The sequence below is a fragment of the Cylas formicarius genome, unplaced genomic scaffold (assembly GCF_029955315.1).
Source record: "Cylas formicarius isolate icCylForm1 unplaced genomic scaffold, icCylForm1.1 PGA_scaffold_2__14_contigs__length_35257938, whole genome shotgun sequence".
Classification (NCBI taxonomy): domain Eukaryota; kingdom Metazoa; phylum Arthropoda; class Insecta; order Coleoptera; family Brentidae; genus Cylas; species Cylas formicarius.
In genome coordinates, this window is record NW_026844319.1 from 19087320 (window position 1) to 19100538 (window position 13219).

General features: G+C 34.8%; 2 protein-coding genes across 2 annotated transcripts in view; one reads left to right on the plus strand and one right to left on the minus strand.

Moving 5' to 3' along the window:
- LOC132697925 (probable G-protein coupled receptor B0563.6) overlaps positions 1–13219 on the minus strand; it is a 52452-nt gene that overhangs the window by 36677 nt on the left and 2556 nt on the right. The window contains exon 2 of the mRNA XM_060663691.1: positions 12801–12965. Within this exon, the coding sequence (XP_060519674.1) occupies positions 12801–12965 (165 nt within the window). The remainder of the gene's footprint in view (positions 1–12800; positions 12966–13219) is intronic.
- LOC132698223 (COP9 signalosome complex subunit 2-like) lies at positions 825–4919 on the plus strand. Its single transcript, XM_060664178.1, has 4 exons — positions 825–1416; positions 1765–1914; positions 3050–3330; positions 4470–4919. Exons 1-4 carry the CDS (start codon positions 867–869, stop codon positions 4791–4793), a joined length of 1305 nt encoding a protein of 434 aa, XP_060520161.1. The 5' UTR covers positions 825–866; the 3' UTR covers positions 4794–4919.

The window sequence follows — 13219 nt, forward strand, 5'->3', positions numbered from 1 at the left end:
AACTTTTCCTCTCCATGTGTAATGAGTTCCTGGAATTCTCTCTTTCGAGATTGCATTGCAGTTGCTATATATATACGTGAACATATTGTGTTCGTTTCAATTACGTCATATTAAAGATAATTGAAGTAATAAGTCCATCTTTTTGATAGAATGCGTTGGCGCCATTGGTTGAATTTGTGTTGTTTTTAATTTATATTCTATGTACCTTTCGTAGTTACTTTTATTACCTCGATTTGTTTAACTAACCTTTTTTCGAGACTGTGAAATTTATTTGTAAACACTTTTCACATGGAGGTTTAGAAACTACATAATACACTGATCACATTGGTCATAATTATATGGTTGCTTTTGTAACATTGCCACCTATCGCAGAAAACAACTGCTTTAATTAGCTAGCAAATTTCTTCTTGCCGTCGACCGCTGAAACTCAAACTTAGAGTCCCGTATCCCGACCTTTTAAAATAATAACGAAAAATAAACAGAAACAGGACGTTGAACCTGAATAAATTTCGGTAATTATTTCAGCATAAGCCCAATGCCTAATGCTGCTATTGTTTGCAAAGATAACTTAAAAAATGACACGCAAAACATACAATTTAATGATAAATGCGATACTCACAACAGGAATGAACTGTTAAAAAATATGTTTTTTTTATACGATTTTGATAAAGTAATTCTGGACACGAAGCCGAAAGCTTAAAAGAAGAAGACCAACGACTCCCCTACGCCGCAAAACCTCAGTCCACAGACCACTAATATTAGTATTCTTTAACTCGGTTCGGGTGACGATGTTTATGGCAATAAAGTAAGGTGGTACGAGTGTTTGTTATTAGCAGATTTGAATTCCACTTTGAAGCATCGATACCATGGACGAATATGGTGAATTCTTGCTGGAATACAGCGAAGACAGCACTTCGGAAGCAGACGTCGAATTAGAGAACCAATATTATTTAGCCAAAACTGTCAAAGAGGATGACATCGGAAACTGCGTGTCGGCTTTTCACAAGGTTTTGGAACTCGAAGGAGATTGTAAAGGCGAATGGGGTTTTAAGGCTTTGAAACAGTTAGTCAAAATTAACTTCAAGTTAGGAAACTACGAAGAGACTTTGAAAAAATACCGTCAGCTGTTTGGATACATTAACAGCGCGGTAACGAAAAATTACGGCGAAAAATCAATAAACTCGATTTTGGATTACACTTCGTCGTTGAAAGATGGCGCTGTTCTACAGCAATTTTACGAGACTACTTTGGATGCGCTAAAGAATTCGAAGAACGACCGACTTTGGTTTAAAACCAACCTGAAGCTGGGAAAGCTGCTTTTGGAAGGGAAGGAATATTTCAAAACGGCTGGCATTATTAAGGAGTTGAAAAATAGTTTTCAGTACGACGAAGAGATTGATGCAGACACACACAAAGGTACGTAATTTTATGAACTTAATTATATAATTAACTTCCTTAACAACTTTTTTTCAATAAATATCCAATAATTAATTCTTGCAAAGTATTCCTTTTTTAAAACTTTTTGGTTTTTGATAAATATCACCATTTTTAGTCTACAAATAACAAACATTAACTAGGATCTAGAGTGTGTAAGAAGAATTTCTTTTTATTTAAAACTTGTTAAAAGTTACTATTGAATATTACGGACGAATAGAAAATTTTTAGTGATAAATATAATTTTTATGGATATTTTTTCTTCATTCATTCTTAATTACAATTATAAAAATATATGTATACGCACCTAGCAGCGAGACGTTGTTTCAGGTACTCAAATGTTGGAGATCTACGCTTTGGAGATTCAAATGTACACCGAGCAAAAGAATGACAAGAAGTTAAAGGAATTGTACCAAAAATCGCTCAGGATCAAATCCGCTGTACCTCATCCGTTGATAATGAGCATTATTAGGGAATGCGGTAACATATGCGTCATTAGAACTTACATTTTAGAGCATATGTCACGTCTTGTGAGCTACAGCAATTGTTTCTTTTTCCTTTAGAATTCTCTACAGGTTGTTATTGTAATATTGCGCTCACATTCTTAACCCCTAGCAAAATGCCAGATTTCATACAGCTGCTGTTACAAGTGATTTTCCTTGGCAAATTAATGTTCTGAAAGTCTAGTCAAATTGTGCGCTGTTTTTCTAAAAAGAAACAGAACAGCTTTGCAAAGATTTGTTTCGTGAATTTCCATTTTGAGCGCTTGTGTCGATTTTTCTTTAGTTTGGCCCACAAAAGATAACTACGGTAAAAAATGATGCGTAGATATTTTCGTTGAGAAGGTGTGAATCTTTTGCGCATGCGTTACGCCACAGTCTGTGCCATTGTTTTCATTTTTGGTTAGTTTGTGTTTGTGATTATCTCCTGTTTACAGTTCGTTAGTGTTAAATGGATAAAATTTTCAAAAATGTTTTGGTTAATATATAATACCTTCTGGGTGTATAAGAAAAGTCCGTAATCCCAATACTAGAATCAAAAGAAATGAGGATATTTGTTTGAAGTGCTGAATTAAATCCAATATATACTAATTATATTAATTTATTAATTCTCTAAGACCAATTTCTGTGCAATTCTCTTACATTTAGCGCTAATTGTTTATTGCCTTGTTTTATACTAGTTCTTAATTTTCTTGGTTAGATTTTGCAATACCTATAGTTTTTGAACCAAATTGTCCATAGACACTTTTCATAATTATATATTTGGAAGGCGAAACTTTGTGTAATTACTATACTTGAGATGAAGAAATGAGCGTTCTGTCCATAGGAGGTACTTGATGAACTTTTTACACTTAGATGTCTCCGAAATTTTAAATCTCGCGCATGCGTATATTGAATTGAAAATTTTGTTACATTGGTGCTGCACGAGTTCCTGTACTATTGGCATAGGCAGGGCTAGTCTAGTAGCTATATGGTTTGGCCAACCGAGTTATAAATTATCACAACCCTTTTTTTCTATTCGACAATTTGGCACAGCTTTGTTAAATTCTTCGCGATTCTCTGAAAGCAGGAAAGTTGAACACGAACGGAACGTCGTAAGTGATCGTTTTCTCTAGGTGGTAAAATGCACCTGAGGTGCGGCGAATACGCTAAGGCCTACGCAGATTTTTTCGAAGCCTTTAAGAACTACGACGAGGCAGGCAACCCGCGACGCACCAATTGTCTAAAATACTTGATCCTGAACAGCATGCTGATGGACAGCGACATTAACCCTTTCGACTCGCAGGAAGCGAAGCCGTACGCCAATGACACGGACGTAAGAGCGCTAACGCAGCTTATTTTCGCCTTTCAGAACAACAACAACGACGAGTTTGTGGACATATTTGAGAGAAACAGGGTAGGTTACACGGTACTGACGCAGGTATTGCTTTGTTTGGATTGAGTGGGAATTATTCAAATATTCTTATAAGAATGACGTTAAATGTTTTCCATAAAAATTGCACACTCCACAATCTTAAGTTTCGGGTTTAAAATACAATATTAAAATGACTGGACTTTAACCAAGTGTATTTTTTTATTGCGAATATCATTATCATATCTAATAAAAATATCCCTATAAAAAAAGTTTGTCTGTACAAGATATTTAAATTTGTTAGCAGTAATTTTCCAGATCCAATGAAGGGTATTTGTGGTCTAAATTTCATTTCGTTGAAGAACTAATAAAAAAAATTATATTATGGGGAACTTTTACAGAGTCGTATCTTCTGAATTAGGCATTTCCGAACACATGTTTATAACCAAACTAACGTTGTTTTTTAATATTTTGCTTACTCTAGTGAGAGTTGTTTGGCAAAAATATACTTGCTTTCGAAAATCGATGAAATCAAACTTCTCGAAAATATCTACGCTCGTATACAAATTTTATATCTCGGTAACGATAGGTCTTATTAGGTCTTGATTTTCTCAAAAAGTCTTCAACCGATCAGCGTCGATTATCCGGGGCTATAACTTTTATTTGAGGATTTTTTTCTATTATATACAGGGTTTTTCAAATATGGACAAAATCTAAAAGACCCTGGAAATTGCTGTGAAAGATTTAAATATGTTAATGTTAATTGTTTTTTCGAAGGTTTATTGTATGAAGTTACATTATAAATTTTGTTTTTTACGAATATTTAAAGAAAATGTTGTTTGACCGGCAAATTATAATACGTAAATGATTTCATTAAAAATCGGTAAATAAATTATATAAACGACAACAACCATCCATTCCCCCATTTAAATAAATAAGCAGGGAATAAGCAATCCTCATTACTAGCCGTCATTTTCTATTGTAATATTTGCCTCACTCTTGTATTGTGCTGGTGCAATTTTTTTAGTTATTTTAGTTGCGCGAAACCTGTGTGTTATTCTTACAGATACCAATTTACATTATTATCGAACCCGGCTCCTATAAATTAAGTTGAAAATTTGACAATCTAAATTTAAATTCATTCAAATGCGATTTTCGCGTCAATGCATTTGTTTGCCCCGAAGGAATCGCTAATGGCGGACCCTTTCGTCGGGGAACACTTGGAGGAGCTCCTCAAGCGGGTGCGCGGAAGCGCAGTCCTGCGTCTGATAGCCCCCTACAAAAACATCAAGATTAAGTTTATCAGCCAGAAATTGGGCATCGACGAGGCTCACGTAGAGAACCTGATCATCTCGTACATACTCGACGGTTGGGTCAACGGGAAAATCGACCAGGTCAACGGAGTGCTCAGCATCGAGCAGGAACATAATGTCGGAAAGTGTCTCGCGATGAAGAAGTGGTCCGATGGCTTGGAGGGGCTTTTTGCCAACATTAACTTGGAAGATTAATAACATGACGAAGAACTATTTAATGTTACACATTCAAAGTTTATTTCATTTCGAAGTTTAAAGGTATTAAATTGCATTAAATAAGTAATGAACAATTCTTTTTTTTATAAATAAAAATTAATAAGATCTCAGCAAAATAATGATAATATATTATTTCTGTTGCCTGCTCAGAAACATCCAACACTGCTAAGCGTGCGTGTCACTTTAAGGCGCAAGGTTCGTTACTCAAGCCACGGGTGTTACTTTTGTAATGGTCATGTCACATGCCACTTAGTGAATGCGTTCAAATAGAGATTTAAAAATTTTTACGCCGCTAATAAGCAATATTTTCTTTTTACATATACGTGCCCGCATATATTCGTTTTAATTTCCGCTATTCGGCAAACCTTTCCATTTTTTCGTATCTAATTTCACACCCTGGTGAAGGCTAATTTACTTATCGACAGGAGTTAGGGTCAAACCATAACTTGTAAGCAAGTGGGGTCAGAGCTGTACCAAGAAGGTGTACACTGGACCCACTCGGGAGTAACGGTGGGTATAAAGGGTCTGTCTCATAATTTACAATTTCGCCCCTATCCGATTTTCACAGTTGGAGAGTCAGATTACACAACTCAAGAGAATATATTCGTGTTGTTTTGCAAAAATGTAGGCAAAAACTAATGGTCCTAGAAAGAGCATAGTATACAACACGTTGGCAATCAATCGAATAAAATTTGTGACTAAAATAGCATTTATTCAACTTGGTGCATATTATTATTATTACCTGTAACTGATATGGCAGATACTGTTCAAACCTCAAGCTATAGACGGTATCTCTGAATTAGACGTCACATGTTGTAATCCACTATGGAGATACAATTTCTCATAAATTGGGCCCGCAGAAGACAAAGAAATAAGAATAAGAGTGATACAGGCACGAAAACCACTGTCTGAACGGAATCCTATGGAGTAAAAATATATCGAAACGGAGGGAATACAATATATATATATATATATAACCCTCCAATTAAAAGGAACATAATATATGGTTCAGAAACTCGGAGAATGACAGAAAAACATAAAAGAATAACCGAATCAACCGAAAGAGCTAGAAATGAAATCATTTGGGAACAAATGGCACTTCAAGACACAATCATAACTGACATCGAAAGAAAACAACTGATCTGGTACGGCCATGTACAGCGTATGAACGACGACAGTTTACCTAAACAAACAATGAATAGGCTACGGAACCACCGAAAAAAAAAGAACATGGCACGAGGGAGGTTGCAAAGTGATGAGCTCGAGAAACTTAGTCGTTCGCCAATTGGGGGGACCGAAGACAATGGAGGCTAGATATCGGACAATATCGACCCATGTTTTAAACCGAGGATATAAGGTCCCTGGTGGTATTGAGGCCCATCATAAACAAAAAAAGTTGCAGAGAGTATTTATTTAAATTAAAGCACCAAACTGGTATTTTTATTTAAAACAGTTCTCTTGTAAGAACCCATAGAAAAAAATGTAACAAAATATTGAACAGATTTTCTTTAAAAAAACTTAAACGTAAATCCCTTATTTCCAATTAAAGAGAAAGGCCCCCTTTATTTTCTGTTTATTTATTTATTCATCTTCAGTAAGCCCCATTCAGTTTCTACATTGGTTTATATCTGCTACTCTGTTTTCACCGCAGATAACGCAAGATCAGTCCTCATCACGAACGGTATTTGCCAAGATGCTCTAGGTAAATTCACTGATAAAAAAGAATCTTTTTTAACTTGCCTGGAAGCTTTGGACCTTAAATTTCCTGTTGAACGACAGCTTAGGGTGGAAAGAGGTAAATCGTCGTTCACACCAGAATCTTCTGAACTTTCTAAATTACGGTCTGCATCAGGTTCTTCTGGGATGGGCTTGGTTTTCATTTCAACTTGCTTTCGTTGATTGGAGGAAAAACTGGGACCAGGATCTGATTCGAATGATCTGATTTGAATGATTTTTGAGTTTCACATTTGAAATCGAACAAAAAATATTTCTTGTGACCTCTTGGGCTCTGTAATTCAATGATTTCTTTCTCTTGATTTATTTCTCAGCGACCGGTTTCGTATCAGGAGTGACAAGAATTTCCGAAAAACTGTTTTCTTTCGAGGGAGTAACCCCAGTGGTTATATGACTCTTCACAACAACAATAGGCACATTTTTTATCTGAGTTAGAAGCATTTGGAATATTAATCTCGGGTACATATTGAATTCCATCTTGCTGTGTGGGAAGACTTGACCCATATGCGTGGTCAACAATTACACTTTTATTCAAATGGGTAAATACATGTGGCTCTGAATCCATGTATTATCTATGGCCATACATTTCACCCAAACTAGGGTAAAAACTTCAGAAAATCTTTTTTTTTTATTTTCCTATCTGGGAATTTGTCCCATCAACGCAACAACTCCTCATCCCAAAAATTTAAGAAATACGGAAACACGCCTTTGTCGAGGGGTTGGAGTTTATGTGTGGAATTTGAAGGAAGGCATAAAAAGTGAATTCCTAGTTGGTCCGCCGCATTCACAATTGAAATGTCTAGATGTGACGCAGCACCGTCAAATGTTAGGAGAAGTGGCTGCTAAGTAAACTTGGAAAAATGACTGAGCCATTCAATAATAAGGCAATGCTGCCTTTGGAGACATCTTCACTTGACATCCCGGAGGTAATTCGTCACTAAAAGTTGGTTTCAGGAGCAATCAGATGGGCAGGCTGTTCATCCACGTTGTATATATTTGCCGGTTGAGGCCATATTTTTCAAGAACATTATCAAGTTTTTCAAAGCAGACGTTAACAATGAAGGGATTAAGCTTTGCCGCCATAACAGAATTCATCGACTGGACCTTTCGTTGGGACAAGCATGTCGCTTCATTAATGCTTTAAACCAGTCACGTCCGGCAATTTTTTTCTAATTGTTGAAACGGCTAGAAATGCTTTGTTTTTCAGCATACTTGAATACATCGTACTGCCTTTGATTTCAACGGAAATTCTATCTCAAAAAATTTAATGATTTTCCAAACTAAATCAATTTCTTGTGCTTCATTCAAGCCTTGCCCCCAGAATTCTATTAACAGCTCCGGTTTCCAAATGGTTTCTAAGGGTACGACGTGGTATGCCACCTCTTGTTTCCATATAACGTAGAAGCAACAGTGCTTCGTCCATCATGTCCTGCGTCCAGTTGACTCTCAATCCGCGACATTTCTTGTCCATATTTCTGTAAGGAAAAATTAAAAAATGTATAAGTGGTGGGTAATAAAGCCTAACTGATATGTCTGGGCTTTATTACCCACATTACCACGAAATCATGTTTAGGATATATTAAATAAATGTTAAAAATGAAATTAACTATTGAATAATGGCTCAGTAACTGTATTAAGTGTAAAATAAAACTTACCTTTCTTAGAATTCTTGATCTGATCCTTTGCTTCGAAAAAACGTGACCGTTCAACCATAAATTTTTATAATTTCAACCGGAGTTGGCAAAACTGAAAGATATCCGTTGAAAACTACCGAACTTAATCGTGTATGTCGGTTTGCGTATTTAATTTAGGTAACAGACCAACACATAGATGGCGCCAAAATACTTATAAATTCTTTTTTATTGTTAAATGGATGCATGGGCCTTATCACTTGCGCAGGCCTTATTACCCACAGGGACCTTAGATATAAAAGTTGTTAATGCTTAAGGTACGCGGTGATGTTTTTTATAGATGTTTTTGAAGTCTGAAACGAAAAGCTTCAGCATCAGGGGTGAGTTATAATTTAGACAAAAAAAATCAAAGCGCAAAGTGCAGAGACCAATTTCTTGATATACTGAGTGACACTAAAGTTCTTCAAACTTCAAACTTATCAAATGTATAAAATAAAATTCCACATTTTTTGGACGTGATACGTAATATATTAAGATGGAAATAGCAAATGAAGTTAAAATTTTTATACTTACAAGAGATGCAGGATGAAGGTAGTGTTAGCTGTGGGGTTAATGTTAACTAACAACATGAAGGAGCATATCAGGAAATGCTGTAAAATTTTGAACTTACTTAAAAGTAAATACGTGTCCGAAAATACCCGAAATTTAAAAAGTCCCTTAAAAAGGGTTTTTTATTTTTATTAAATTGTAGTTTGAAATATTTTTATTATAAAAAATCACGCATGAAAATTACTTAAGATAATTTAGTAATTCGGTTACTAATTACTTACTTAAACCTCAAATACCTCCAAAACCAGCTTTTACATTTTTTGTTTTTACTTTCATTGTAGCAAATTGTTTAAAAAATGTTATTTTTGCCTAAAAATTTAAAATATCCCCATTGAGATAGTTTGGTTGCAAAATAAGAGGCACCTGCTTTAGTACTTTTAAACCGTTTTAAAAAAATGCTCAGGTCTCTTTTACAAAGTCGTATCTTCTGAACGAGGCATTTTCCGAAATTAATAAAATTTGAGGACTAGTGTAAATGATGTGTTCATTTTTTAACCATTTTTAACAGTTAACATTTTGCAACCCCCCACCCCCTAAACAATTTTCATGTATTATTCTATTAGCGTCTCAAAAAATACTCAATTTATTTAGATATCCATTATTAGTCATAAGCAATCCCGACTAACTCTAATTGATATCCGAGCGATTTTCGTGAAGCAATTATTCCAAATTTTTGAAATCGTGGTGAGGCTACGTAACGTCATTTTTATTGTAATTTAGCAGCTTCTCTATCTATTTTATTAACTAGAATATATAATAATATATAAAGAACAAAAATTTTGTCTTCCATAGCTAATATTGATCACTGACAATAAAATGATGGCCATTACACGTGCAAATTACTACGTAAAAATTTATATAGCCACAGAGCAAATTTGGAACACTTTATCGATAGACATCTGATAAATTAAAAAATGACTATCGATGGCAAGGCTATGAATAACCCTTTACCAAAAAAGAAAAACATCGGTTGATAACTTTGCTGTAACAAACATTTTTAGCACCTGTCATTCCCATGGTACCCGCGGTACTACACGATACTGAAATTTTGACAAGATGGTACAATCCACTCTGATTTTGTAGCTATATGCCCCAGGTATTGTACGAACCTTGTACGTGGATCAATTTCTTGTAACACGGATAGGTTGGTTCGATGCTCTGTCTATGATATTCGTAAGAGTCGTTTATAAATCCACATTTCGGTTTTTATCTATTTTATTCGCTATTATTATAATTGCGTTTTCTGTTGGCATTTTCAGGGCTGTAAATGTCTGATTACGGTATTCTACATAGTCTGTTGATGTCAACTATACCAAAATACTGGTTTAGGAAACTGCGCAATTCGAAAAGAAAAAGATCTTTAATATAACTTGACCATCGATTTATGAAGACGCTCTCCTATCTCGTTCAACCTGGCAAACAATTGAAGGCGAATCGTAAAAAACAAAACAATGTATTTAAAACCGAACAGAATGGATTCTACGATTTCTGTACGTTCGCAACTCTGACGTTCGGTATTTACAAATTAATTAAAGATGTCGCGCGCGATCCGCAGTAACGTCTAAATCTCGGCGGACGCGTTTTCGTTCGTTTGGTTTACTTTTAGCGGAAAAGTTTAATCTTGTTTGCCCAGCCGACAACCGGAATTGAATCTCGCGAATGGGATTTGTTAATTTGATGGACCGGCGGATTTTTATCTTTTAACACTGAACAGTTTTATTATGGTCTCCGTCTGTTGTTTATCGGCGAGAACTTTCTGTAGGGTTACTCGCGAATTTATTTTCCGATGGTGGCGCTGCTAACAGTAAATAAATATGACGGAAAGTAAGTACTCAGTGAACTGGGTGCCAACGGAGAAAAGTGAGGTAAATTTTATAATGGAACACAAGATGACGTCTTTCTTTTGCTCTTTTAAATAAATGGGATAATGGAGTCTTACTGCAATCATTTACATGTTACTATTTGATAATTAAATAAAATTTTCTTTAAATATTTGTAAGAAATAAAATTGATAATTAGGTTTGCTGCTAGTATAGGGATCTCAGAAACTATAGCAACAAATAATTGTAGTTTCGTGGGCTCAACTCAAAAGCATTGTAAGTTTTCCAAGATTTGACAGCTGAAAATCTTTTTTTCACAGACAACTAGATGAACAATGTTAAGCTAAAACGCAAATTAGCGTTAGAATCGTAACAATTTTGTTTTATTTAATAAAGTTGAAATAGATTAAGGTTTCCATTAAAAAATAAACTATATTTTTATGACACTGTATTATTGTTATGGGAATAAAATTTCCCGGAAGTTTCGTATTTATCATTTTTTTCCAAAATTAATATTCACGCAGCTGGGACAGGTGTCAAATCTTGAAAAATTAAAAATGGTTTTGAGTAGAGTTTATAAAACTGCAATTCTTCAAACTTTTTCGTCTATGCTATAGTTTCCGAAATCCCTGACCTAAACATAAAAAAACTCACTCTGTATAATATTTACATTTATTTGAAATTAGTCTAGATACAAAGTAATTTAATAGCATGTTTATCGTTACGCTGGAAACTGATCTGGATAGGGTTTTTTTGCGTAGACAGTGACGTAGTAAACTGACTTGAGACAAATTTTGATATAAAAACTAAACTTGTGTTAATATTTAACGGAACGCCCTGTATGTTTTTTAATATTTTTATTAGGCTTGGTATGAGCTTTTAAAAATTCAGTAAGATAAAAAAGGTATTTCATATAAATATATTTTTTTATGATAATGCCAGGGCAAAAAGGTGTCCGTTTTCCAAATATACTGCAGTCAAACAATGGTAATTATTATTTGCGTGTGTTATCAATGCACATTTAATATTGCACACACATAAGTTTATTTTGACAGGTAAAATTAAGTAATTTTTATAAAAAGTAGTCTTTATATAGTGTTATATATTTTTTAAAAGCTAATAACAAGCCTAATAAATTAATTAAAAGACTTACAGAAAACAGAAGCTTCGTTTATATATAAAAATTTATGGGTTTTAGAAAAAAAATTGAGAAAAGTTTTGCAACAACCGAGTTACAACACTATTCAAGAAAATTTCAAAAACCATTCTTTATCTTAAAATCCAAGATAGCTATAATAGTTCCGTTTGTGCCACTTGTACCTATCATTTCATCAAAAAGTAACGTTGGGTCTTGAAAACCGTAACACGCTAGCGTTATTAATAAGGCAGGTACGACCAAAAGCCATAAAAAATGGAACGCACTGTATAACTATTAGATAATTATATAGATAATCACGAACTCTGTTAAATAGTTTATAATGATTAAAAAACACACTTAAAATGAAACACCTGCAAAAATTCCTACAACTCAGTTTGTTTGGATCCCAAAGCGAAGCGAAATAAAATAAAGGTTACAGTATGGAGCCTGTAAATAAAATCACCTCTGTTTTAATCAACCGGCATTAGCGATACAGCGTCGAGTAACGTTGGCCAATTAAATCTCGAAAGCCGATAGAAAAGCGTCTTTAAAGCGCCCTTCTTATAAACAGGTGTTGCGAATCAAACAACTTTTGGGCAGGTCTGTCCAAACATCGTCTAGTCGCCGCCGACGTTGAAAGGCATAAAAAACGAATGGAAAAAGACGTCAATTCTGGATACAGCTTTATAACGAGCTGCAGTGGCTAACGCAAAACTGCCTAATTGGATCTGACTCTTAAGTGAGTGGATTTTTAAACCCTTGGTAAGCGTTTTTGGTTTTTTTAAGCGGTATTAAATTCCAATGTCTGATATAATTTTCCAACAATTTCTCGTCTTTCTTTACGGAATGTTAATATTAATAAATTAATGTCTAGTCTGTAATAGTTTCGAAAACAAACGTAAACTTTGTTACTTTTACCAATGTTGTTTTTACATGATTTTGTTGGAGCTAATTCGTTGGAACGTTGTACAGGGTTCACAATGAATTTCATTAATTTTGGGACTCCTGCCTCATTAGTTTGCGAATGTGGTCAAATTTTGAGTAATTTACTTACCCCTCATGTAGATATAGGCTGTTCCTCTCATGTTCTTCCTTGTCAGCACTATCAAATTGAATATGTTGCCGATGATTCCCAAAAGACAGATCGATGGTAGGGCTACGCCGTAGGAATATCGCCTTAGGTTTTCTATTCGAGGGTCTTCCGATGCGGGTATGGCATCTAAAATTAGTAAAACTAAGTGTACATCTTTGGTAGGTCAAAATAGATCAAAATAGGTCAACAAAAATGTTTACCATATAATTTAAATTATATTAATACAATGTATATCATCGTATGGGTTACTACAGAGCCTTTCAATGTGACAAGCACTAAAAGACCGAGCAACTGGGAAACACACAGACTGGCATCTGAAACGCGTATGCAACGACGTCAATTTTCTTTAATCATGGATCGCGCATATAACACATGGTCGT

What these genes read in the sequence shown, in the direction of transcription:
- LOC132698223 (XM_060664178.1), top strand. Translation starts at nt 867, where the DNA reads ATGGACGAATATGGTGAATTCTTGCTGGAATACAGCGAAGACAGCACT. An exon ending in TGATGCAGACACACACAAAG is followed by an intron (nt 1,417 to 1,764) that starts GTACGTAATTTT and finishes ACGTTGTTTCAG; the next exon opens with GTACTCAAATGTTGGAGATC. An exon ending in GAGCATTATTAGGGAATGCG is followed by an intron (nt 1,915 to 3,049) that starts GTAACATATGCG and finishes CGTTTTCTCTAG; the next exon opens with GTGGTAAAATGCACCTGAGG.